This window comes from Coturnix japonica, chromosome 2, assembly GCF_054131305.1.
Source record: "Coturnix japonica strain WE chromosome 2, WE-NBRP24, whole genome shotgun sequence".
NCBI classification, from domain to species: domain Eukaryota; kingdom Metazoa; phylum Chordata; class Aves; order Galliformes; family Phasianidae; genus Coturnix; species Coturnix japonica.
The window spans coordinates 62,312,456-62,339,930 of NC_140664.1; the positions used below are offsets into that span (position 1 = coordinate 62,312,456).

Consider the following 27,475-nt stretch of genomic DNA (forward strand, 5'->3'; position numbering starts at 1 on the left):
AGTCTTTTTTTCTTTTTATAGAAATACTTAAATCACTCCGCTTTTCATTTTGGTGTTCTCTTTAAGCCTGTGAAATCTGTTATCAAATAGCACTGTCATCAAGTATCTTTTCTGCCTTGCCCTTCCTTTTGTTATTATTACTATTTATTTATTTTAATGTCTGGCCTATTTTTATTTTGCAAGTAGAAATGTTTTATCCATGTTCTCAGTTAGTAAACAAATGATAATTTGTTCTGATCTTCACTTCTACTTAGGCATCCAGCAATGCTTTTAATGGATTTGCACAGGTAAGAAACAAGCAAATTTTTAGTTTTTTTCTGTTCTGTTGGGAAGAGATTAAGACTATCTGCACAGTTTTGAAAACTCTGCTGTACAGACCAGCTGCACAATAATGTCATGCTGACACAAATCCTAAACTTGTTTGCCCTCAGAAAGTATTCCCAGATGTTCCTAGAAGATTGCTAGTATTCTTGGCACTCTTGGCCTAACTGACTTTAATTGGAAAACTCCTACTAGCTTAGCAGGACTGTCTTCTTATTTTCTATATTAAAGAACTGGATTCATATTTTTATTGCTCTCTTTTTTGGATTTTTTTAACAGTCTCAAAATCCTGGCTTCCTCATAGCTTTCACACATGTTCAGAGACTCTAAGTATTAATGCTTTTGTATATGAAATGAGCCTTATTTGTTTCTGCAGCTTTGTTTTCATTTAAAATATGTTTTACTCTGAGAATTAAATGTGAGTTATTTACTGCTGTGATAATGCTGAGAATCTGCAGGAGGCACTGCAGCAGTACAGTACATGTTTACACTCTCAAATTCCAGGGCCACCATCACAGGTGACAATGCAGGTAATCTGGGGCCTTCTTAAATTCCAGCAGCCTTTCAGAGACTGTTTTACCCATAGCGTACTCTGTACAACATTTTTTAGATATGCACACAAAAAAACTGGGCATCCAGTCCCTGCAATTCACTTGTGCTCAGCAATGGATTCTTCACTGACTTGAATAACTTAAAACATTTTAGAATCATGGAACACATTTGAAGAAGCAAGGTCTTTAATATTAATATTCATACCTATTTAGATTATCTTTTTTTCCATCTAAATTCAGTTACTGATAGTTATGCCTGAGTAAGCCACGAAAAATATGTCTTTCTAGGATACATCCCATGACAAATATTGTTGCTTCATTGTTTTTATTTTCTATATCTAGGATACCGCCGCATTTACAGTGCAATCAAATGAGAATGTGACAGAGACTCTGGTAAGTGGTGGATTTTACTTCCTTTCTACATGTTGTGTAAAAAAAGGGTACTGTTTGTTTTCTTTGTACAAAAATATTTGCTTATTTGTACAAAAATATGGGTGTTTCCCATCCTCTAATTCACGAAATCTTAACCTAAAAGAATAGGTGGGTGTGCCATTGTAGCTGTAAATCTTTACTTTCTGAAAGTCCTTCACAAGGATAGCACTGCAAAAAAAAAAAAAAGAAAAACAGGATGCCCTAATATACTTGTAATTTTTGAAGGCATAGTCAGCATAACAGCAAGAATGAGTACTGTGGTCTAATGTACAGCAAGGAAGTGCTCAAATGTAGTGTCGGTATACCTTCCTCTAATATTACTACAGCTTTATCTATCTTGCACATTTTATTAATAGTAGGTACAGTCTTTTAAGGGGTGGCAATATTGTTGAAAGTGATCATGCTTTGGTGGTTTCTTAGTTACTATTACTGTCTGTGGTTGGCCTGAATTAAGGATATGGAGTAGCATCATTACTGGGTGAACACTACAGTCACGTAAGAGCAGAAGAGTGCTACTGAATATTATTTAATGTGACTTTTGTATGCCTCTTGTGGTGTCTGTGTTTAGAATGGTTACTGAATACTGTGAGAGAATTTTTAGTATTTTTATTTGTAGCTCGAATGTGGTAAGTAGTTTAAAGACTGTCCACAAGTGACACAAAGAACATCAGTTCAATCTGCATTATAACATATTACCTGTGATTTTAAGCCTGAAAGTTTCTTCCAATATTAATCCCCAGGAAACTCATTAGCCATCTTAGCTGGGGTAAATCTATCTTTTGTTTCTCATTTCAATCATGTTTTTTCTTTGTCAAATTCCTTGGAACTGGTATTATCACACAAGACAGACTTCTGCACAGTGTGGTATAATATAATGAATGTTTCTTTATTCTATGCCAAATCCTGAAGGTCTTGCTTAGGCAGACTTCTCTGTACCTCATTAAAAATAAGCCTGCCAAAGGAATATATAAGAAAAGAATTGAAAGGATATGTTTTGGTTTGGTGGTGGCATTTTTTATTTTGTTTTGTTTTTTGAAAAATATCAGGGAAAAGATTTTAGTATTTTTAAGAATTTCACGGAAGCTGTCTCTTCATTACTGAAGACATTCTAACCATCTGCATCTTATCAACTGCAAAGCAGATAATAGCTTCTGAGGCTCATATTATGCTGAGCAATTTGTTCATGGCAAATTAATCTACTGGGGTTATTTTATCTGGTTGAGTCAGCCATCTTTATAAATGGAATATGCTGAGCATAGCTTGCAGTTCTCTCCTTTACTGTGTATGTATTTGCAAGGTTATGTCTCTAGCAGAAATAGTTCTTTTGCTGGGAGCTGTGTTGCTACAGGACAGAACATCTTGCAGGACTGGTGATGTTTACTAGATACACTTGCTAAAAAACAAGCATAGGCCAGAATTTTAAAGGGCAGGAATTCCAGAAGCACAGGTGATAAACATGCTGATGCTTTGTAGGTGATTGAGATCTCAGGAAGAAATGAGCATTAAAAAGAAACCAGGGATGAGTTTTTTTGTTGTTTTTTTTTTAACTCCAAAGTTGGTGAGGCACTGGAACAGGCTGCCCAGAGAAGCTCTGGGTACCTTTGGGTGTTGGTCATCCTGATCTAGCAGGTTTCCCATAGCAGAGGGATTGGAACTGAATGCTCTTTAAGGTCCCCTCCGATTCAAGCCATTCTGTGATTCTATGATTTTCACACTGTCAGAATTCATGCAGTCAGTACTTGCCTATGTATATGTGAAAACAATCTGAGTCTGCAAATTGTTTCCTACTTTCAACAGAGAAAGGACCATTTTGTCTGAAAACAATTGGAATTAGAAGGATGGGATAATTTTAAAAAATCATATTTGAAGTCATAATTTGGGACACTCTTCACTTTGCCCTCACTTTCTAGAGCATTTCTTAGCAAACTGATTGCTTCTCCCTCATTTCTGCTGCTGCTTTCAATAACATGAGAAGCTAAGCACTCTTTTCCTTTGCAATAGAGGCATATAGGACTGACTCAGTTTATGTACAGGACTTTGGGGATGAAGATGCTCTGTAGATGCTAATTAGTAATGTAAAGCTGGCATTCTAGGGTATATTAAAAAGAGCATGGCCAGCAGGTCGAAGGAGGTGATCTTCCCCCTCTACTCTGCCCTGGTAAGGCCTCATCTGGAGTACTGTGTCCAGTTCTGGGCTCCCCAGATCTCTGGCTCAATGATCTCTGGAGGTCCCTTCCAACCCCTAAAATTCTGTGATTTTGTAATTTTTCCCCTGTTTACTTAAAAATCGATAATACAAAAGACTGAGGCTGAAGAAGCTCCACCTGGGGAACTCAAGGTCGAGGAACCCCCTACTGCTGCTGTTGTGGAAAAGGAGGCCATCCCTGCTGAGCCAGATGAGCCAACAGAGCAGGCTGTGGTGAGTGATCTGTCCCCCATGTCCATCTCGTAGCCTCATCTGAGCCATCTCTCATCACAGTGAATGTGCCTGCTGTATTTCAGCCATCCTCTCCATTACTCATCATGGCTAGTTTTTTCAGCACCCAGCTGTGTCACAGCATGCCTCTCCAGCAACACTTTCTACTTTTGGTCCTAAAATGTCATTCCTCTTAAGACTGGCATTTTATCTGGAAGTTCACCTGAGTGGTTGTGGTTTCACAGGCAGTAACAAGTCAGTGCAGAGCATCAACAAAAGGCTTATCAGATATGCAGATACTATAGCATTGCATGGATCGGTCTGTGGAGCTGATTGTGTTTCACATTCCTGCTAGTGGCAATAGCTCAGGCACTACAAGCCTGATTGTGATGTTTATTGCTGACCACAGGTTGGTTGATGTCATTCACATCGGAAAGCAGCATTAGAAAAGCATACAAACAGAACTGAGGAGTGGCTTGGAAATGGTATGAAGCCCCACTCAACCAGTGTCAGGTTGTTTGTTTGCTGATAGTGCTGGATCACTGCAACAGCCAATCATGATACCACACAAACTGTCTTCAGCAGGAGGTTCTGGAGTACAACTGTAGTTTAAAGAACTTTCAAAGACAGATAGATGATTTTGCCTTGTTAGTTCCAACTGTGTCACTGGATTAAAAACTGATATCAAATTTGAATGATATGGAAAGGCAGGCTGAGCTTTAGTTGCAGCACCCACCTAGTTATCATTTCTCCCTTGCTCCTATCTTCCTAACAGAGTAAAAACAGTATGTTCTAGATGGAAGTGGGGATAGTTTTTGGCATGCTACTCTGGAGAACTTTGAGGGAGAGGGAGGATGATCCCGAGCTTTGTCTAATCCTTCCTATTCGCTGTGGATTCCTACCTGTGGCAGCAGCAGCATAACAGTTAGAGGAAAGCAATACCATTGTGTTCCCTAGAATTATTAATTAGATTTGATTCTAATTAAAAATTGAATATTGAGTATGTTTAATTTTAATTTAGTTCTTGTTCACGTCCATAGCAAACACTAGAGCAAGTGACCTCCTATAATAACATACTCAAACAAAGGCCCCATGGTCTGCAGAGCTCAGGCTTTTCCCTTATGTGTGTTCTCTTTTCTGTTGATATAAATCACTGTAATAACTTGTCAGCTCTGTAGTAAAGCATGCAATGAAACTGTCTATCTGAAGCACATTGTTCTGTCAGACTGTTGTTGAAAATCCTTCATGGTTAGATGGAATAAATTTGATGGTTTGGAATAAAGAAGAAAGAAAGGATAGTGAGTAGAGGAAGGATGGGACATCAGTCATTGGTTAGAAGATCTAGTAGCTGAGGGGCAGTAAATAAAGTGAAGAACAGATATCAAAGGAGCTTAAAAGGTTGTTTCTGTATGGTTTGAATTTGTTTTTTGTTCTTTTGTTTTTTGTTTTTTTTCTGTAAGGATTTCATGAAGGAAAGACAAATTGTGATGGAAGTACTTTTTCTAAAAGGAAACCAGCCTTGTACTAAGACAAAGTTCTAAAATCTTCATTGTATGAGGCACTAACTAAGTGACAGGCTGGGGTGTGCAGCACCACTCATCCATTCATTGGCCTTTTTCATGACCTGTTTTGCTGCCTGACTGTTGCTGAGGCATTCTCAGTCTGTGCTATTGGCCGAGCTATTGGGAGTGGGGAGAGAGAGACAGTGTGAGACGTGGGCAATTTAGTGGCAATTCAGGAGGAAAGTCATAGGCATTAAGTCAGACAGTTTTTACTAGGTTTATTTTCATTTTTTGTCACCTTTAGAATACAAAGTTGTCTTTACCAATTTGGAAGAGACGTCTAGGAGAATAAGCTAAATGTTGATTTCTTAAAAATTCGGAAGTAGAATCATTATTCATTTGGCTCTGAGGGGCTGTTATTCCAGTATTGCTTTCCTGGACTTGCAAAGAAGAGTCTTGAACATTAGGATTAATGACAACCGTGATCAAAGCTAAGGAAAATTTCACTGAGTTGCAAAATATGAAAATATGTCATTTCTCAGCAGCGGTTCAGCATTCCTTCACTTTATGAATGATGACTTAGTTAAAAGTGGAGTAGTAAGAGATTTATAACATATATCTGACAGGAATCTTTTATTGATTTTAGTAATTTCAAGTTTGTGGTGACAGCCACTAATCAGCACCGTTTTTCTGTGGTAAACTGTCAAACCACATTAATTCACAGAATGCATGGCATTCATTAGCTATTGCAGGAGCTTTGAGTAAATTTTCTGGTAGGGCTTTCATTTAAATTGAGGAGAGAGTAGTCCAGAGGATAGAGTACAATTCCCTGCTTAGAAGTTTTGGGTTCTGTTACTTATAGTTTCATAATCTGCCTGAACAGTATTGCCAAACACTTCATTCCAAGAGCTCATCATAATTGCTACATAGAATCTTATTACATGTTCTGGTCTTGGTCCATTGATGCCACAGAGCAAATAAAATTTCTGATAGATGCTGGCAACCATTGATTCTTATTTTGGTTACAGATAATAAAATGTTTCATAATTAAAGGGACAGAATCACCACATGGACCAGAAGAACTGAAGCAAACCATGGTAAAAAGTCCTTCTTGCATGGACATTGCACACGGAAACTGTTTTTATTCCATATTTCTGTAGTATGTAAAATCCAAACAATGCAGTCTAAAAGATATAGTGTGTTAGCCACCAATTGATTTCAGTTTCAAATAATAATATCCCTCTCATCACATCAATTTTTCAAATTCAAACAAGGATGACAAGTGTAACAAAGAGAAATCTAAGGAAGTTTTGTTATTTTGTACTCCTATCTGTGAAATGCCGCACCCAGAGTTTGCAGCATTGCTCAGAGATGAGCCTTTTGACTTCCAGTATGCTCATTGGCTTGGAAAGAGCCTTTTTGTGCCTTGGATCTGATGCTTGCCTGGACTTTAATGTTTTCTCATTAAATCAGTCAGACACTCAGCCAAATATAGTGATTTCCAAAGCTTTGTGTAGGCATATGTAAAACTACCAACTGGAAGCTCTCTCTGACACTGAACAATGACAGCAGTGGCCAAGAAAGAGCCTTCAGCTTAGAAGTGTCCAATTATGGTTGAATCCCACTGTAGGTACAATTCATGGCACCCAAACTGCAGATAATATAATCTGTGAGAGCAGTCCAGTGGTCAGATATAGAACAGTGCTCAGCCGTGTCCGAATGCTGAGCATGGAGCCAAGTACAGGTACAACACTGGAGTATGAGGCCATTTAAAGACTAAAGTTTTTCTGTCAAAAATGGGAGAGAGCTAATGTAGAATAGTGTTCTACTGTTCTAAGTCTGCAGAAGCAGATTTCACTCTCTTTATGGAATTGCAGTATTACTTAGGCATTATTTTAGTAATCCTGTTTAATAGACTTTTGTGCCTAGTATGGCATAAAAATAAAAACTATGCTGTTCTTCCCTTTTACAACTCAGTCATCCTTACTGTCTTGATTCCTAGCTGATCAAAAGATCAATGCTGCTAATTTTACTAGTACAAAATAATCCTTAAGAAGTAAGGGCAATTCTCCTTACTTTTCTCTTTCCCACAAAATCTACTTCCAGTTATGCTTAAAAAGAGCCCTCATTTAAAAGTGTTTGTATGAATGTATCAGCTTTTGTAACAAGGCCCAAGCACTAAGCTTGACTGATGAAATTCTCATGGGAGAGAATTTCCAGGTTACTGATAAGAGAAGGGTAGGGACAGACACATTCCTGACATAGAACAGTGCTCATTTCTGAAGGCAAACTAACTTCTAAATACAGCTTATGGAAGAAATTCAGCATTTTTTAATATTAAAAGTCAGGAAAGTGTTTGTGAACCAACTTACCGTTGCCATTAGACAGATAGCTTTTATGAGGCAATGTTTATCTCTCCTGTTAAAAAAGAAAAAAGAGAAAAAAAAGAGCAATATGCTGTAGCAAGCATGCATGCTTTGCTAGAGTAAGAAGCAATTATATTTTGCAGTTGAAACTTGTGGGATTTTTTTCTGTTTAACACCCTCTGTAGTCACTCCTAAAATTAATGTAAAAATCAGGACTTCACAGCACGGTCTGGCAGCTTAGAAGAAGAATTAATCCTATATATATATATATAAAAGAAAATGTTATGTAACATTGTAATTTTAACAGGATAAAGCTGTGAGGGGTTTCCATGGTAACACTGCTGTCAGCAACTGCTTTGCCCTGTCATCTGGACATGTCTGGGTCTTATGAGGTGACTGCAGGCAATACTGGAAGATTAGATTAGAAAACACATGAGTGATGTGAAGTTTGGATATAACTCAGCATCCTTTAATTTAAAAAAGTAACATGCAAGCATTTCAGCTGAAACTTGTAGAAATTTTGGTGTGGCAGGTGTGTGGAGGCAGTTAATTGGAGACTGAGCACTTGAGGTCTTATCACAGTTGCTACGGATGGCAACTGATCTACCACACATTGAAATAGATTTGCATGACTTGTCTTCACCCTTACAGGGCTTTTGAAAAATCTGACCTAGATATGTGTGCAATGCAGCCTCAAAATTTATTAGCGAAAGAGATTTCTATAAGGGTGCTTAAATTTACTTTTCCTCTGAAAAGCATCTTTAGAAATATCCTGCATTCTGCAAGAGGCCAAGACTGAGCAGAAAAAAAAAGCACTTCCAACTATTACAAGTGACACATGAATTATAGCTGGTTTAACTGTTGGCCTGAACTTGACCTGAAACTCTTGAATTAGGCCGAGCAATAGCCAAAACTGAATCCAGGCTCAAGCACAAGGGATGTTACTGACTGAATCCCAAAGTGCTACAGTAGAATTGGAAACCAGCAGGGGCACAACTGTCCCACAGAGTTTAGGAAATTGTACCTTTTTTCCTCTCTTCCAAAACCTGCAACTCATGCAGTTTTACAGCTTCTGTAGAAAAGGACCTTGTGTTAGATATCATCTGTGCTGTAAAAAGTATTATTTGGGGTTGCTGTTCAGAGCAATTGATCCCTTCATGGGTGCTGGATTTAGAAAGCCACTGACACATGTCTAATGTTTTAAATGTTAGGCATCCACTGCATGTACAACTGAGTATGGACCTAGAGAAAAGTGATTCTGCAAAAACTGATGAACTTTGTGACCTTTGAGCAGTCCCCTTAAATGTGCTGCAGTCCAGCGTCTGTGGAAGAAGTGTTTTAGAAAGTTTTCCCAGAAACTGGTGAGTTACAGGGGCAGCAGCAGGTTATAATGGGAACGTTTTGAGTCTTGAGTGGGAGAAATTTGAGGTAGCTGTAAGGCTGTAAGATCAGCAGCGTTCTGGGTCGTTGCTTAATAAAAAATTCATCCACTACGGAGCTGTTATGAGAATACTGATAGCAAAAGTAAATAAAATTGACATTAGCACTTCCAGTGTGGAGATCATTATATAATTAACAGGCTTTATTTCTTATTGTTGTTTTTTTTCTGTTTGTTTTTATTATTTCTTTAAATTGTGTAGCTACTTTTATTTCAGATATATAGCAGCAAGAATCTTTCCACTCACTGTATACTAATCCATTTAGTTCCCACCATTCATTTCATGGCATCCCATACATGTCCTTCGTCCACTAAGCTTGAATAATGCCAGTTTCTCTGCAGTCAGCACGAGTAAGATAATGACCATATTTCCTCTTTATACAGGACAGTATTGAGGCAGGGGATAAGGAGACAACTGGAATTGCTGAGAAAGAGAGCGAGGTACAAATGAACAGACTCAGGAATATGGTTTTACTTTAATATTTTCAAGAGAAGTATGGCAAAAATATATATGTGCCATTTTCATGTTATCAGTATGCACCCAATACAAAATGACTGAGACCCAGCTGTGATACAAGAACCTTTCTCACTCCATGTAAGACCTACCTTAGAAACTGACTGTTGGGGCTCTATAGACTGATAAATATTTTGGGACAGAAAACAATACAGATCCATGAACAGAAAGTGGAATAATGCTGTCCGTATTGACATTTGTGGTAAAGTGAGAATATGCTGCATAGATTCACAGTAGCTTTTACATTTTAATTCCTCTAAATATCTTTTAAAAAATAAAAAATTAAATTAAAAAAAAAAAAAAGAAGGAAAGGAAAAGAAAGGAATTTTGATTCCTTTATTTATTTTTCCTAGCACAGTTGAAAATAATCATGTTACAAGATTGTTTTCTAAAACACAAATCTGACACTGAATTAAGTAAATTACAAAGCAACTGAAAAACTCAGAGATGTAATTTCTCTTTAGGTGAGAATATTGAAATCTTCGAGTTGTATGGTTGTATTTTGCTTATATAAAATAAGACACTGCAAATCTTTTTGTACAAAATTGAAACCGTGATGTTTAAATGTGCATGGAGAGTAGCACAGGAAGAAGAGCTACATATTAAATGCAGGAAGAGAAACATGGAATGAGAAAGAAATTGTTAATCTTCATTGGTAATTGCTTAGAATCTGTATCTCAAAGAGCTGATGAACTGTTTGGTTATGTTATTTGTCTTAGTGGCATAACATGTACAGACATATTATAAGCTGTTTTCTACTCATTTTGGTTTCATGGTAGGCTCAGTTGTCCAAGCTTGGGTTTGTTACACTGCTGTAAATAGGCATTAGCCCTCCTGGAATCTGGGATATGTCAATGGCTTTGGGTACCCTGTGCTGCATACAAGTGCAACTTGCAGCCAGCAGCTGTCCCTGCCAGGCAGCATGGCTGAGCCAGGATGAGGTCCTGCTACCATGGGCTGCTTTCTTCCCATGACCCATAGTCCCGACTCACTAGTGTCATACTCCTCACCACCCTGCTATGTAATAGCCAGGGGAATTATGCTAACATGAATGTACAGGATGGGAGAGGTAGATCAAACCCAGTTTCTGTGGCTATTGGTGTTGATGCACTGTAGAAGTGAGTTGCACTACTTTACTAGCATTGTCTTATCAATACCAATTCTGGGCCAAGAAATTCCTTGCTATCCCCTGAGAACAAAGGCTTAGTCTTTGAAATGTATCTTTCCTCTGTTTTCCAAACTACATGCCCTTGTCAAGTTGAGGTCTTTTATCTGTAAAGTTTAACCTGTTTAGAGGAGCAGTATTAGTGAAAGCAGAAGAGATGCTGTCAGGGATCAAGCTGTTTGCTAAGATGATATCCTGTCTCCAGTGGAGCACTGTCCTTCTGAGGCAACTTTCATAACCAGTTCTTCACTATTACTCCAACAGCCTTCCAAGACTTTACAAGCAATTGGTGCACTCACTAAAGCATGGTGCTTAGTTCTAGATGTTATATTAGATGGTTTAGCTGTAATTATGGTTAACTGTCATAAAAGTTACCCAGTCCTTTTCTAAATCAAGCTGTGGAGCAAAATCTTCAGCTATGGAAAATTGGGAGAGCTCAGCAAGCTCCTCCCAGACCCCCAGCTGCTGACTCTGTAGCTTCCCTTGTCTTCCTGGCCTCATTCTTGCTGCCACTGAAACTGTAGCATTGCACTGAGCTGACAGTGGTGTTAATTAGAGGATAATCCAACCATGTGGATCAGCTGCATCCTGGGTAAAGAAGCATTCAATTTTACTGCGATTAAAAGTCAAGTGGGGCTTTTATCACAGCCTTTGTTATATTGGATGCCCCTTGTTTTTTCTCCTGTGTGTGGCTGTACAAATTTCATTAACACTGCTGTAGATAGCTGGTTTAGGATACTCTTAGACCGTGTAATGTTATGGGAAACAGGTCTGTAGAATTGGTTCTCAATATGCAGACAGGAAATACCTTTGAGTAAGTGGCCCATTGTAGTTAGGTGTGGGGTTTTTGCTGTCCTGATTTCAGTGGAATTGAGCCTCCCTCTTCTTAGTTTTGTTTTGTTTTGTTTTTTCTTCTTAATCAAAGATATTTGATGCTAATAGTAAGATTCATTCAGCACTAGCACACATGCTTTTGTAAAAGCCATTTTTAAATTATCTATCTTGCTTTGGTTTTGTATTCTAAATCTTGGGAAATATACATTTGTAAACTGCACTGTACATTCAGGGAGTTACAGCTACAGGCTGTGAGAGCATCACCCTTTCAGTGCTGACTATTTGAGAGCTGCTTAATGTAAATTAAAATTCACCTCCATAGTAAAAGAAAATTGGCTATACAAATCCAATAAATAGAAAAGAAATGTTGATCCTAATCACAACAGACAGCAAGATCAATTTCTGCAGCACGCTGTTAGAAGCACATGTTATGAAATCAATCTGATATGCATTCTGTTCCCCTTCTTTCATACTGGTCTCTTCCAAGGCTTTTAAACCCACCATTTATTTGAATACTAACCTGAGTCAATACTGCTAAATTGGTAATACTCTGAGGCAGGTTTACACGCCTTCCAAGTCTCAGGAGAAGATGTCAACATTTGTCCATGTCTTTTGATGTTGCTTCTGTTTATGACAGAGAATCCTTCCCTAGCAGAATTTTCAGTTCAAGCTAAAGCTTCTTCAGTGATTTCTGCAAAGCACTGGAGTATTTTCTGCCTCCAAGTACTGTAGAAGAATTTATTTATTGCATTAGTTAATATCAGTCACTAGGAGTAGATAGCTAAAAAACAGTAACTGAAGAATAACCATGAATAAATGCAAGTAGTTCAAGTTGAGCTCAGGTAGTCTCATTCATGAATGGAAAATCAAACTAAGAAAACAGCATCAGGCTGTTAACTGAAGATCAGAGATGTTATTGCTATACATAGCTTAACATTGATACATAGAAAAATAGTTTTTCTTTAGTGTTAAAAATTTCCTGAGTTGGATTGACAGAATGTGTTGGTGTTTTTCACCATCCAAGCTTTAAGATGAATCTACTGTAAACTTAATTCAAGTATATTACTGTAAACAAATACCACTAAATACCAACACAAAAGTTAGGGTGATACATAAATTATCTCTGCTGGAGGAAGGATTTAACAATGACCTTTAGGAAGGTACTTTTCTAACTATGTTTCAATAACTGAAGTAAAATGCATACTAAGTTTTCAACACAGACTAACAACAAGTGATTCAGTCATATCAAATCTACTTGGGCCTTTATTTGTGTTTCTTTCTTGTTTAAAATTGACCTAGCTATAGGCTAACATTTTCTTTTCTGATATCTGATGGCATCTGAAGATTTCTAACCTTTATCCAGCCATAGAGTATATTTGCGTCAGCTAATATAGCCCAAACTGCCCATCTGTGTTCAAAAGGAGTCTAATTAAGGCAATGTTCTTGAAGGTAGTCCAGGTCTAGAGGCTGGAGACAGCAGCTGGTGAAGCCTTGCAGCCTGTTCCCAAGATCGGACTTTCACTAGCACAGTGGATCTCTGGACAGTTTGCCAAGCTTCAACTCTCCATGAACCTGTGAGGAATTTCTCACACCGTACAGCTTCGAGGCAATCAGCCCTGAGAATGCAGTCACATAACTGTTTCAGAGAGCAGTGGAAGGAGGCCATTGTATATGCATGAGAAAGAAGAGACAATGAAAAACACATGAGCCTTGAGAAATTTTTCCTACACTAGCAATACCTGTCTGAAACTCTACTACATGTTCACAGGAGGGTTTTGTAAATGTCCTTCTCCTTAATCTTAATCTCCTTTGTTGTGCAAGCCTACCCTTATGATCCCTACATGGTGCATCAGGCATGGGATGGCAGCCTCCAGAACTGTTCTCCCTGGTGGGCCAGGGGAAACCCCAATGAAACCAAAACCAGGGGCTGGCAGCACCTAAGGAGATCACAGAGCACAGATCCAGCTCATGTCCTGAAAGGTTTCTCCTTTTATTCTGCAGGTGGTGAGTGCTGCAGATGGGGCAGCGGCAGTGGAAGACAGTGTGGTGGTGGCAGCAGGAGCTGGTGAGGCTGCTGCTCCCACTGAACAGGAGGCTACTGCTGAAGGTGACAAACCTCAGGGAGAAGAAAAGGATGTCGATGTTTCTCAGGTACCTCATGTTGTTGTGTGGGGGAGCATTAAAGGAATCCAGCAGATGTCAGCGCAGGCAAGGCTGATGCATCTCCATGCCCCAGGCACCAACAAGCAGTAAGGACGAGCATGTATTCTTAGTTGATGCACACACAGACCAGACATAGACATGATATTTGTACATATGTACAAAGCCAGACATAGAAATCATAGACAGACACATGGGGTACTCGCACAAACACAAACATTACTAGCAGTCTCATCATGCACACCTCTCTGGCTGAGCAGGGTAGAAATCTACTGGTAAAAATATACATATTCTTATATACGTTCTGATGTCATTCAAGTCCACTCACCTGAGTATCTCCAGTGGCTGGCACCTGGATCTCTCATGTAGCTGGCAGATGGACACATGGGCCCTTCAATCCATGATCTGACCCTAGTGCAAACACAAGCAAGAACAATAGACAGCCCTCACCCTGAAGAAGAGTTAGCAAGCAACTTAATGAGAAGATAGGACAGACCACACTCATCAGGTGCAGGACATGGCTGGATAAACATTTGAACTATCCACTACTTACATGCAACCAGCCCATTTATCCTTTGCTGTTCTACACTTGTTCCTCCCCAGATCACCACAGTCCACCCACTGCTTTTGGTTTCTCCCTTAAACATCCCATAGTAAGTCTTGTGCAATAACATGTCCCATGGCTCTTGGCAACAACCCCCCTCAGTCCTGAAGGTGCTCTAGGGCTTGGTGGATATCACACCTGGACATTGGGACAGCCCTGAAAGAGGTCCAGATCACTTCTGCTTTTGCACCTTGTGTTCCTCTAAGCTCTTAGAACATTTACATTTCTGCACTAGTATTGTTCTCTGTCTTGATGTAAGAATCCCCCTAAAGTGGAAGGAAAGAAATGTGTTCTTCAATTTGAAATAAAGTACTAAATACTCTTGTGGTGCTTTTGTTGTATTTTATTTCTTTTCCTAGGAAAATGTCAGCAGCATCCCTTCAGTAGTAATAGAGCCAGCATCGAACAATGAAGGGGAAGGAGAAGAACATGATGTCATCATGAATGAGTCCAAAGATGCTGCAGCAGAGATGGGCACTCAGGGCACTGACAGTGAAACTTCCCAAGTTGGAAGTGAGCAGAAAGCAACTGAAGAAATCCAGACAGCACGTTCTCAAGATCAGCCTGTGTCAGCAGGAGACACAGCTTCTGACATGCCACCAGGCTTTCTCTTTAAGGTCTGCTTGTTTGTTTTTCTTTTAGACGTCTTTTCAAATCCAGCTTCTCTAGATGTGTCTGAAAATTGAGACATTATGATGGTTTCTTGATGGAAGGATGTCACAGGCTTGCATGCATGTACACTCACACAACCTTTGGTTGTGTTTTTTCTCCATACCTGAATTTTGAGAAATTCGTTTTCTGCACTTTGATTTTGTTGGTTATATCCCTTCGGAGCTGTAGGAATCATTAAAGTTCTCCTCTCATCTCACCAAATCAGTACTGACAGTGAATCATTTAGGTAGAATTCCATTGCCAGAGATTCAGTCAGCAATATTATACGGTTGTATGCTAACAATAGCAAAAATGGCATTTTTCTGGCCTGAGAATCTATAGCGGAAGTTCCAGATCTCTTGAAATCTATGGGACTTCAACAATTCACTGTAATGAAGTTGGAGTGTCATTTTATGTCTTAGTATTACTGTACTTACAAACTGTTAGGGTATTCAGACAGAAAAGTTTAATGCGGCTTGAGGGAAATTCTCTCCTTGACTGGCAAGACCCACGGGGTTTCCTGGTTCACATGGTTCTTTTCAGATCAGAATCACTGAATAGGAGAAACGCTCCTAGAGGATAGATGAACTTTATATGCTTCCTACTGTAATTTGCATACTTCAGACTAACTAGTCCCCTAGCACTCCATAACTATGCCATTCTTTCTGGTCTATTTTTATTGGTCAATATTTTCAGCAAACTGTGAGAATAACATTAAGATTAGAGTGACCAATATTGTGCAGTTTTGATGCAGACATGCTGCCACAGTTAATCTTTTGTTTTTTATCATGCTTCCTTGAGTCAAACATAAATAAGAAGCAGCAGAATATATGACTGCCATCTGGTTCTTGATGCTGTATTATTTCATTATTGCAGTGTTACCATGGAACTGGCTGTGCCTTTGTGAAAACTAGGATAGTATCTCGCTTGAGGAGGTAGAGCTATTTAGTTAATATGGTCTGTTCACAACAGTGTACTAACCCCACAAATGTTTTAATAATCACCTCTTTGAAAGAGAGTAATTTTAGACATTCCTACCTGCCAGTAAATGGAAGTTCTTTCCAGGACAAACAGGAGCTATGGTTCTCATTATTAACTTCTTTTATCATACATTGCAACTAGTGCTGTACATCTCAGTCTGCTTTTCCAGGGATGTTTACAGCAAGAATAATATCTAGCAGCTGGCTTAACTGAGGGTCTGAAATAACATTTCCAGTGATTCTTTTCCAAGCTTATTAGCAAAATGCTTCCATCCCTCTCCTCAGGTCTAGAAATGATAATGGAAAATGAAAACAAGTTCCCTAAACAGTGGGAATAATGTAACAAGGACTTGTCCAAGAGGCAGTACTTGTGGGATTCTGCACAGTACTTTGTGGGATTTCTTGGGAAAGGATGTTTGGTTTCTTTTAGTAATTTCGTGAAGATTTACTGAAACTATACCTGTTTCATAAACTATAAATAGAAACTTTGATGTGAATTGATGTTAACGTTAACAACTTGAATGTACATATCTATGGCCATATGTTTCCATAAAGACAAAAGTGAAAGAGTACATTTTTCTTTTTTCACAATGTCTCTATTTTGATCATTTCTGTGTACTTGGTGTTCTCTTTAGGTTGAAGTTCTACATGACTTTGAGGCAGCTAACAGTGATGAGCTTAATTTAAAACGAGGGGATATTGTACTAGTAATTCCTTCTGAGACCACAGCTGATCAGGTAAGAACATGATTATTAATTTCTTTTGTTAATGTTTCCCATTTTTTTGTCTTTGTCTCAGATTTCTTCTCACTGCTTATAGTTAATTTGAAATGTTGATTCAAAATGTCGTCACTCTTAGAAAACAACAACTTTCTTATTTTGTCCTTTTACTTGGTTTCATTTGTGACCAAAGAGCACAGTTAACTAAGCTGAATTTGTAGGTATGTACTACCAACAGGATCCAACTTCAGTACATTTTTTTAGGGCACTTTTACGTTACTTTGTAGTGGATTTTATACAGGCCTACATACACACATAGTCTTAATATAAGATGGCTTACAAATTGTGCATTGTATTGCTATCATCTTGTTGTTACACTGAGTCAGAACAGTTTGTATGTTCCCACATGTTCAGAGCTTTTACATGAAGATTTGGAGAAATAATATACATTTGCCCAGAGAGAGCACTGAGAATACACACAAACAGTTCTGTTCTGCAGCTAAATGGTACAGAGAGGTATTCCTACATGTTCTGTGTGCCTGTGGGAACCTGAGCCTCACACAGCAGTGCTCTTGAACTGCACTGGCAATCACTTTGTTTTTGATGCAAGAACCCAACAGATCAATGTCATTTAAGACATTTTATTTTGTTTTAACAGTGTGTTTCAGGTTAATTTTTAAACAATATAATTCCACATGTTGTATTTGATTGCTGTAAAGTGAATTAATTTTTGACTACTTCTTTAAAAGAAGACCAGCTTGTACAATTAGTACTGAAAGTGTTGTGGCAGAAAGTGTTGATGAAAAGTATCCCACTGAACTAGGGGCTGGGAGGTTGGGGTCTGGATCCCACACAGTGTGATAGCTATGTGCTCTGCTCTGAATGAAGAATATTTCTTAAAATATGTCTAAATTCTGTCTAGTTCATATTTGGAGAGATAGAGACTGTTCATGATCTAAGCTGAACTTTCTCTTAATACAAGAGACAAGAAATTGTTTTGGATTTTGATTCTTTTTTATTATTATTTCCAAATAAAAGATGATTTTTATTTTCTTTTTCACAAGGATACTTTGTTATTTTTGTAGGGACAGATTCTCTTGTGCTTACTCAAACTGTACTGTGTCATGCCACTTGGGCTGTTCAACTGATTTTATTGTCAGTATTTTCACAATATTACTCTAAGGATATAAAAATATGTTGTCTTCAGTTCTTTTTCTTATAATATTTTGTATTAAATAGGTGTAGCCTTCACTTGGTGAATCCATGAATTATTTTTCTCTTGTGGTGAGGATCCAAATCCCGTTAGCATTAATTGGAGTAAATCGTGTGCAGCGATGGAGAAAATAAAGCTTCATGTATTCATGTTTCTGAGATCATTCTTCTCATATCTTTATTGCTATCTTACATATTTGCCCTTCGTGTTTAATATCACCATAAAACTTAATTTTTCTCTTTTACCAGAGACTTTGTTGATTTATAGAGAGTATTTTATCATAGTTCTTCTTTTTTCTCCCCCAGAACTGACCTGTCTAAAACCATCATTCTGATATAGCTAGTGCTGCCAGCCTGCGTTCCCTGTTCAAAGCCAACTAATCCTACCCAGTGCCTTCAGGTTTTTTTTGCATAGTTACTGAGTTGAAGTTATTGTCCATTAAAACTTCAGTCCTTAGTAGAATCTACTCTGTCCATGGTAGAAAACTTCAGTTCCTCTGTCTTAGGCTTTCCAAAACATGAGCTTTAAATACATGCTGCCAGTTACTCCATCTCCTTTTGTACTTTCTGTAGAATAATAATGAATCAGCATTAGAAATTCCCTGTTAATCATCACTTTACTCTGACTCCTGTTCTTAAAAGGAAAAAAGCATGCGGTTAGTCACTTGGTGAGATGAAAATACGATGGCCACTTCAAAAAATACTGAATGGATTTTATTCCAGGTAAAATGGATAGCGCTTAAGAGAACTCAGCACTTTCCAATAAGAAATCTTCCTTTTGATTGATAGTGCTGCTGAGTATTTGGGTTGCATGTCATGATCTGGCTTACCAAAGTTTCCAGGAATTTTTGAAAAAGGTAGTTGAACATAAGACTTTCAGTTTCTAGAAATTATGATGACAGAGAAAACAGGAATTGTTATTTCTTCTGACTGCCAAGATAGGAATGAGAGAAAAGAACATTCAGAAAAAAAAAATAATCAGATAAAAACATTGATTTTTATTTTTTTTCCCCCTCAACTGTGGTATTCTATAATAATTCTATCACACTGCTGTGTTCTTATCATATAAGTATGCCAATATTATTGGGAGAACTTTGAAAACATCTCACACACATTTGCACAAATGCAAATTTAATATAATACTGAATGACTCCAGAGGCTGATTGTCCAATTTTCAGTTCACTTGGAGGTAAGGCGGGATAAAGGCAGCATAACATGCTTACAGTCTCACAAAGTCATGGTCTGGCAGAACAGAGAAAACAGTCTGTGCAAAAACAGATTGCATTTAACCAAATCAGCACCTCTTTGAGCCGTATGACTCTAAAACTTCTCCAGGCCTGGAGTATGTAGAAGGGAATGGGAAAGACCTGAAATTGAAGAGTCTCTGTCTTTTTCCTTTCAGGAGGCTGGCTGGTTGACAGGCATTAAGGAATCTGAGTGGCTTCAGTACAGAGATGCAAATAGTTATAAAGGACTTTTCCCAGAGAACTTCACACGCCGTCTGGAATAGTTCTTCACTCAGGCACACGAATATGATATGAAGCTCAGTCAGTAGGTTTTTAACCTCTTTGAAACACAGGAGCCCACTTTTTTGTAGTTTGGGCTGTTAATGGTTTACAGATCGGTGCGAGACAAAGCTTGTTGAAGCATATCAAAATGAGCATGACTGCAAACAGTTAAGCTAGCAATTTCTGAAGCAGTGCGTGAAAAAAAATAATAAAAATCAAATAAAAACAGAAATGTCCTTATTTGTTCACATGTACGTGGCAACAGGTTTGTTTGTGCTTTGTCAGAGCTATGGTGATCCTGTATTTGGTCCTTTCCCACGAAATCCAAAATTAGCCTCCTTGATACCAAAACCTTAACTTCTCTGCACTAAGTGTATTGTATTGAGTTGCACTGCAGAAAAATTTAATTAGTAATCCTGTAGTAATGAGGTCAAACTATTATAAGTTTCATGTGTTTAAAAAATATAATTAACTGCTGCAACGTTTCTCAGTGTTACTTTTGGACATGCATAATATATATACACAGGAACTTGAATGTGTATATATAAGTGCATATGGGTATATATGCATTTTAACAGTTTCATTGTAGTTCTTTGACTGTGTAGTGTCATCAGTACATGCATTGCTCTCTCATTGTCTGGCATTACAGGAAACAGTTTTGTTCCAAAGCAAAACTAGCTGCTCCATTGCCAAAACAGTATCCGTGTTAGTAATGTGAAATTTTCGTTCTGAGATGATGAATAACATCGTTTTCAAAGCTGCTAAACCTTTGAGAAGGCATGGCTCAGTTTCCTCTTCCAGCTGCAGTAGTTACAGTGAGATAATCTGGAAGGGGAACTGTTATGATGCTAATCTATACTTTTTGTTTAATTGGCTGAATAAAAAGAACGCAACAAAACTAATGTCTGAGGAATAAACATAATATATTTTCACAATAAGTACTTATGCAGCATACCTTCACAAATCATTTTCAATTAAGATATATAATGTATCCTGTATCAAAAAGTCATCTGTAACTTATGTTTTCCAGTGCTGTGTCATTAAAAATAAAACTTTGATCCAAAGACGTTTCATCTGTGATGCTTTTGAAGTTTTGTTACAATGAATTTCACGCAGTTCATGTGTTCTATTAGAGAATCTAATTTTAATTTAATACCACTTTTTCCAAAGAAACACCAAACACCAAACCAAAGCAGTTGCATCATCTAAATTCTTGCTTTCAACCTCAGACATCTCCAGGATTCCAACAGGTTTGATCCCCAGCTCTGCACATCTCCTGGCTGCTCCTCATGGGAATGGGCTCTGGCCACCAGCAGCAACAAGGGAACTCATCTGTGCCCGACTGTCACTCAGTGAAGACTGCTACCTCTTACTCATTTCTTGCTTGTCCATTTATCTTGTGTGAAAAGAAAATTCTCCATCAGTCTGCTCTGTTCTGTTTGCTGATGCATGGAAGCTACACGTATTTAGGAATACTCACATTTTCCTAGCAGTTCAGTTATTTTTTGTGGTATTTTGGTTGTGAGCTGTTTAAACCTCATGTATGGTGAAACTCTTATAACCTCCAGGCCACAGTTTTTTGCTTACCTCAATCTCAACATTTGCCTTTCAGCAATAGCTGTTCTACAGATCACTGCAGATGACCCACAATGGAGCCTCCATTTCCCTGTGAAATCTTTGTGGTCACTTCTCAGGCAATCAGGTGGGACCGTCATTGCAGCCATATTGCTAAAGATACAAAGAATGGTGTGAGATCCCCAAGGAATCTCTGTACCCAGTGATGTCTGCATGCAATTATCTTTGTGCCGCCTTCTTGCTAGAAGTACCCAAGTCAAATTCAACACTCTTGACCTTGATACTCGTAAAACCTTGGTATAGGTTTGTGGAGTATGTTTGTGCCAAATTCACTGATAGGGGGTTTGAGGTACACATGAGATTGTATTTAGATGGGAAAGGTACCTGATCTGCAGCAAAGAGTTTTCATGCTTCCCTCTGATATGCTCTTCAGCAATATTGCTTAATCCTATTCTGTGTTTCTAAAAACCTCCTCAGCATAAGAGAACATATAATTTCAAAAACCATCAAATGTCTGCCTCTTACTGCAAGCACTGTCATTATTTGCTGAAAGAACAAAGATGTTCAGATAATGTCCTAGCAGCCATGCTGTGTGAGTGATGTGCTGCAGGTGACTGTGAATATGATACCGTGCTGGCATTAAGTACATCTTATATCTCACATCCAACAGAGCAAATAGGCTTCTTGTGGGAAGGATGAGGAGAATTATTAATGTTATCTTTAAAAGTCCTTGCAAAAATTTGTATAATGAGATAATGGATGGATGGATGGATGGATGGATGGATGGATGGATGGATGGATGGATGGATGGAAAGATAGATAGATAGATAGATAGATAGATAGATAGATAGATAGATAGATAGATAGATAGATAGATAGATACAAAAGGAAGGACATTGATAGACCAGCCAAAATATTATTTGTCCTAATTTTCCTTTCTGAAATATGGAGCTGGTGAATACAAAGATTTATCATTTGGAATTTAGAGCTGTTTTTCATATTTGATTTCTTCTGACTCATGTTTCATAAGACAATCAGACTTCTCTCTCAGACACTTTTATTTCTGCAGCTCCTGAGATGCACAGTATAAAATAAATGTATTTCTCAGTGATTTATAGAAGCTTATTCATGGGCAAGCAAGGGAAATTTTTCTGTTTTATTCCTTCAGGTTTTTTTGCTATTACATTCAAGTAATACCCTCCTCCCCAGAGCTGTATTATCCCAGAACTATTTCCCACTCTTACATTTCTCTGTTTAACATACTATACTGGACTTGTTGAATTACCAAATTGTATGCTTTCCAGGTGATTGTAAAGCAATAGCCTATTGTGTCTTGATTTCTCTAGGGACTTATTTATGCCTAGGACAGCACACACTGCTAACCTACAGCAGCTATCATTTCTATTTCTACACTGAATGAACACTCGGAATATTTAGGGCCCCGATATCCTGATCCTGTGGGTTATAGATGGTGTGGCCTTGGTAGTAAGGCAAAGTAATTGAAGGTGGAGGAGCGTTTCGGGTGAACGAACTGATAAATTGTGTATTTGCAGCTTGTCTATCCAGTTTACAACCTTTAATTAATAATGCAAAGTGTGTAAGATGAATGGCACTTCTGTCCCTTTCCTCCTCCTCCTCCTCCCCTCTCTCCCCCGACCCCTTGTTCCACCCCTTCACCATCTCACACTTGGATGCATCTGTCCCTGCCACCAGGAGAGGGTGTGGGCAGTGGGTACAATGTTGCTAGAACTGCCTGGGACTTGATTGCATGGTGCTCTGGTTTCTGATGCCCTAGCACCAGGAAAACACAAAGTAAATATCACAGTCTCATTAAATTCATGCTAAATGAAGGTGTTTAAGTATCTTTCTGACTCTAGGAAAAATGACATTGAACCATGTTGCTGTGATAGGCAAGGTAAGTGGATGGGGTGGTGAGGGTAGGTGCAGTTTGCAAGGCTGGGCAGGCAGAGGGTGAGCAGCCACTTCGCTGTTCAAAAGGCCAAATAAGATGTTGCTGTTAGTTTGCAAAACAGATTTAAAAGATCTTTTTTATTTAAAACAGTACATCACAGGTGATGACTCACCATTTGATAAGCCAATTCCTGTCTACAAAAAGTAGTTAGCCCAGTTAATTAAGGGCACATTTCTGAAAGCAGCGCAAAAGAGCATGAAGATGTTTTTCCATCTGCTGTAATGAGCAGAGCTGGCTCTGGTATGTTCTCTGGCAGCAGAATGTTTGCTGCAGACCAGAGACTGCAGGCAGGCTGTGGGGCTGAGTGCCAGCTGCTGTGTGAGAGTAAAGCTTAGTCGTCATTCAGGGGGAGGAATTTGAGGTAATGTAGTCTTACTCCACGTCTAGAATCAGAGAATATGAAGTGGGGTGTGGCTTTAAACTGAGCGTCTCCCAAATGTATAGGTACATGATAAGATAGCCACTTTTCAAGCATTTCTCTCTCATAACTCCATCCACTGATTTCAGCTCTGATGATGTCCTTGCATGTATCTGTCTCCAGCAACATTTCAAACACACCTGTGTTACTCCTGTAAGGATGTCTTCAGTCTGACCCAGTTCATCAGCACAGAACAGGAGCATCACATGGGGAAACCACAGCACTTTCCAAACAGTTCCTCCTGTAAATCAACAGGAAGACTCCATAATTAACATTATTGTAGCAAAGCTGAAATCAATCCAAAGGGAATTGTGCTTTGTAGCATAATGTGATTAGTAACAGTTAATAGAAATTTTGCTGAAAGAAAATGCTTAGAAAATAGCAAAAGTACCACTCCATGCACATGCAGGATTTCTGTCCAGCCACAGACTCTAAAGGCAATGCAGAGAACAGAAAAGCAGCATGTAGCCATTGTAAATATGGTCACAGGAGTCAGAGACTCACATGTGCTAAAGAGCACCAGCCTCCTCCATCCTGGTGGGTGCATGCTGAAGTACCATTGCTCAAGACCACTGTCTGCCATGCACTCAAGCAAGGCATGCATCTACTCTGCAGGGCACTGTTGGTCCTAACAGCCCAGGGCTCTAAAAGTTGTCCATGAGCTGTTAGAAAAGCAGGCCTGACTTGAAGCTGGGTGGCTCTTCTGGAACAAATCACTGCCTCTTTGTAGCTAATAACAGGCACAGAAGCCCTGGGTATGTCCTGAGCATGGCTTTAGAGCAAAAAACAAACGGGAGTCTCTCTCTTTTGATGCTGTTAGCACATTCAGTTTGCTGTGGCACAGTCTAACCATAGGTGTCTAATTGTGCTTGTGTGGTTGGTAGGCGGACTGTACCTAACACACCACATAACAGGAGCAAGGACATCAAAACCCTGGAACAGTGTCTTTGCAAGTTTAGATTATTAAATTTCCAAGATACACGCTTCAAAGGAGGTGGTGAGTGTTCTTCACACTTCCTGTACTACATGCATTTCAGGACAAATTCTATATGCAAATTTTGCTTGTTTCTTTAATTTAAACATGTTGAACTGCAATGGAAGGAAGTTGTATATCAATAAATGAAAAGCAAAACAAAACAAGAAACCACCACAACCATGTAATCTTGAAGAAAATTCTGTGTGTGTCAAGGTAACATTGATGAATGTGAAGGTGATACAGAATTCTCTCTGTGGCCAAAATCTGACAGACCCCATACCTGACACAGTGCTGTGACCCCACAGGTCTTGTAGAGGAATAGCTGAAAGTAGAAACTGCCTGTAGTCATTCACGGGGATTCAGAACACTGTATTTTAAGTCTATGTATGATACATGTTTTACTGGAGAAGCTATAAAAATTCTGAGTCTTTGAGTATCTCCTGGTGCACGAATGAATCATAGAATTATAGAATCCTAAAATGGCTCAGGTTGGAAGATCATCCAGTCCAACTACAATGTAACCATAGACCATAACTCTAACAACCCCTTTGCTAAATCATATATCTGAGCACTACATCCAGACAGTTTTTAAACACATCCAGGGATGGTGACTTAACCACCTCCCGGGGGAGCCTATTCCAACACTCAACAACCCTTTCTGTAACGAAGTGTTTCCTAATATCCAGCCTCCCCTGGTGCAACTTAAGGCTATTTCCCCTCGTCCTGTCACCTGTCACCAGTGAGAAGAGACCAGCCCTGCTCCCAGTGTAATCACCTTTCAGATAACTGGAAGCGGGCAACAGTGTCTCCCCTCAGCCATCTCTTCCCCAGACTAAACAGACCCCAGTTCCCTCAGCCTCTCCTCATAAGGCATATTCTCCAAACCCTTCACAAACCTCGTTGCCCTTCTCTGGACCTGTTCCAGCACCTCCATGTCCTTTCTATACTGAATTGCCCAAAACTGAACACAGTACTCGAGGCGAAGCTTCACCAGTGCAAAGTACAGGGGCAGGATGACTTCCCTAGTCCTGCTTACCACACAATAACTGATACAAGCCAGAATGCCATTGGCCTTCTTGGCCACCTGGGCACACTGCTGGATCATTTTCAGCTGACTGTACATCATTACGCCAAGGTCCCTTTCCATCAGGCAGCTTTCCAGCCACACCTCCCCAAGCCTGCGGAGTTGCCTGGGGTTGTTGTGACCAAAATACAGGACCTGACACTTGGCCCCATTGAAACTCATACAGTTAACTCTGGTCCATTGATCCAGTCTATCCAGGTCCCTCTGTAGTGCCTTTCTCCCCTCAGGCTGATAAACAGTCCCTCCCAATTTGGTTTCATCTGCAGACTTACTGAGGGTGCACTCAATCCCCTCACTCACATCCATTTAGAATAGTACACTCCAAAATAAAGGGGACTGGTGCACCATTGTTCTGCTTGAAACTGTCAGCATGCTGTAGGAATTCTCAGCATCCACCCGCATTCACTTCACAGCTGCTCAAAAAGTTTACTCCTTTTCACCCAGCAGAGGGTGGTAGATGCTAGAATTTGTGTTTATGGGATTGGAGATACAATTTTACTCAGCCTTCAGATACGATTTTTTTGCAGTCATCTCATTATCTAAAGTTGGCTTGCAGCTGCAGACTCACAGGGCAAATGAAATGAGTCTTATGTACACAGTAACTGGCTGACAAATGAAGACTGCGCAGTACATTACCAAGCTCTTCTCAAACTCATTGCTGCAATGCATCTTTGTGCTTCATGCATATTAAAAACATACAGTATAGATCAAACAGGAGCAGCTGCTCGCAGAAAATCTACAACAGGTAATGATATATTTGGCCAATTCAATTCAAAAAGACATTGTTGAATTAAGAGAAGAAAGTAATTTTCTATGCTACCTCAGTTTACAGTAACTTTATAGTTCCTCTGTGTTTAAATAGACAGTTAAATTATTCAAAATGAGACAATTTTAAAAACTTTTAAAAGTCTCATTTTCTAGCTTCTTGGCACTAAGGATACGGTTAGGGTTATGGTTAGGTTAGGGTTAAGATTAGTGTTAGGGATAAGGTTAGGCATAGGATTAAGGTTAGGGTAAGGGTTAGGGTTAGGGTTAGGGTTAGGGTTAGGGTTAGGGTTAGGGTTAGGGTTAGGGTTAGGAATAGAGTTTGTGTTAGGGTTTGGTTTAGGCTTAGGGTTAGGAATAGGGTCACGGTTAGGATTTGCGTTAGGGATAGGGTTATTGTTAGGTTTAAGGTTATGTTTGGGTTACATTTAGGCTAGTATTAGGTTTAGGTTTTAGGTTACATTATAGTTAGTTTTAGTGTTAGGGTAAGGCTTAATTTTATGGTTAGTGTTAGGATTAGGTTTAGAGTTAATGGTAGGGTTAGGGTTAGGATTAGGCTTAGGGCTAGGGTTAGGGTTAGGGTCAGGGTTGCGGTTAGGGTTAGGGTTAGGGGTAGGTGTAAGGTTAGGTTTAGGTTTAGGGTTAGGCCTAGGGTTAGGGTTAGGGTTAGGATTAGGGTTAGGGTTAGGGTTAAATTTAGGTTCAGGGTTAGGGTTAGGATTAGGATTTGGTTAGGGTTGTTGTTAGGTTTAGGATTAGTGGTTGTTTTTTGGTTTTTTTTTTGTGTTAGAGTTATAATTAGCGTTATCAATTAGGATTAGGTTTAGTGTTAGTTTAAGGTTTAGGAAAGGATTAGCCTTGTGTTTGGTTTACAGTTAGGGTTACGTTTAGGGTTATTCTTAAGGTTAAGGTTAGAGTTAAGGTTAGGCTTACAGTTAGGTTTAGGTTAAAGTTTACATTTGAGACTAAGGTTAGAGTTAAGGTTAAGTTTACGGTTAGGCTTAGGTTGAGGTTTAGGGTTAGGGTTAGTTTTTGGGTTAGGGTTATATTTAATGTTAGGGTCGTCTTAGGGTTATGATCAGTTTGTGGATTAGGATTAGCTCTACGGTAAGGCTTGGGGCTTGGTTTATGGTTAGGAATAGGGTTAAGGTTATCAGTTCGGTTTGGAGTTAGGTTTAGGGTTTGTTTTAGGGTTAGGATTGGTTTAGAGTTAGGGTTAGGATTAGGTTTGGGTTTAGGGTTAGGTCTAGATTTTGGGCTAGGGTTATGTTTAAGGTAAGATTTACAGCTAGATTCAGGTTTAGGGTTATCA

At 39.0% G+C, this 27,475-nt stretch overlaps 1 protein-coding gene across 4 annotated transcripts in view; it reads left to right on the forward strand.

Moving 5' to 3' along the window:
- Nucleotides 1-20,437, forward strand: part of LOC107309859 (amphiphysin) — a 99,039-nt gene extending 78,602 nt beyond the window's left edge. For 2 of the 4 annotated variants that reach the window (XM_015855003.3, XM_085537647.1), the window contains exons 15-22: nt 255-287; nt 1,215-1,265; nt 3,607-3,723; nt 9,411-9,467; nt 13,541-13,690; nt 14,663-14,920; nt 16,570-16,671; nt 19,268-20,437. In XM_015855003.3, coding sequence (XP_015710489.1) covers nt 255-287; nt 1,215-1,265; nt 3,607-3,723; nt 9,411-9,467; nt 13,541-13,690; nt 14,663-14,920; nt 16,570-16,671; nt 19,268-19,375 — 876 coding nt within the window. In that variant the 3' untranslated portion in view covers nt 19,376-20,437. The remainder of the gene's footprint in view (nt 1-254; nt 288-1,214; nt 1,266-3,606; nt 3,724-9,410; nt 9,468-13,540; nt 13,691-14,662; nt 14,921-16,569; nt 16,672-19,267) is intronic. The other 2 variants (XM_032442549.2, XM_015855004.3) reach the window with 2 other exon arrangements.
- Nucleotides 20,438-27,475: the final 7,038 nt, after the last annotated feature.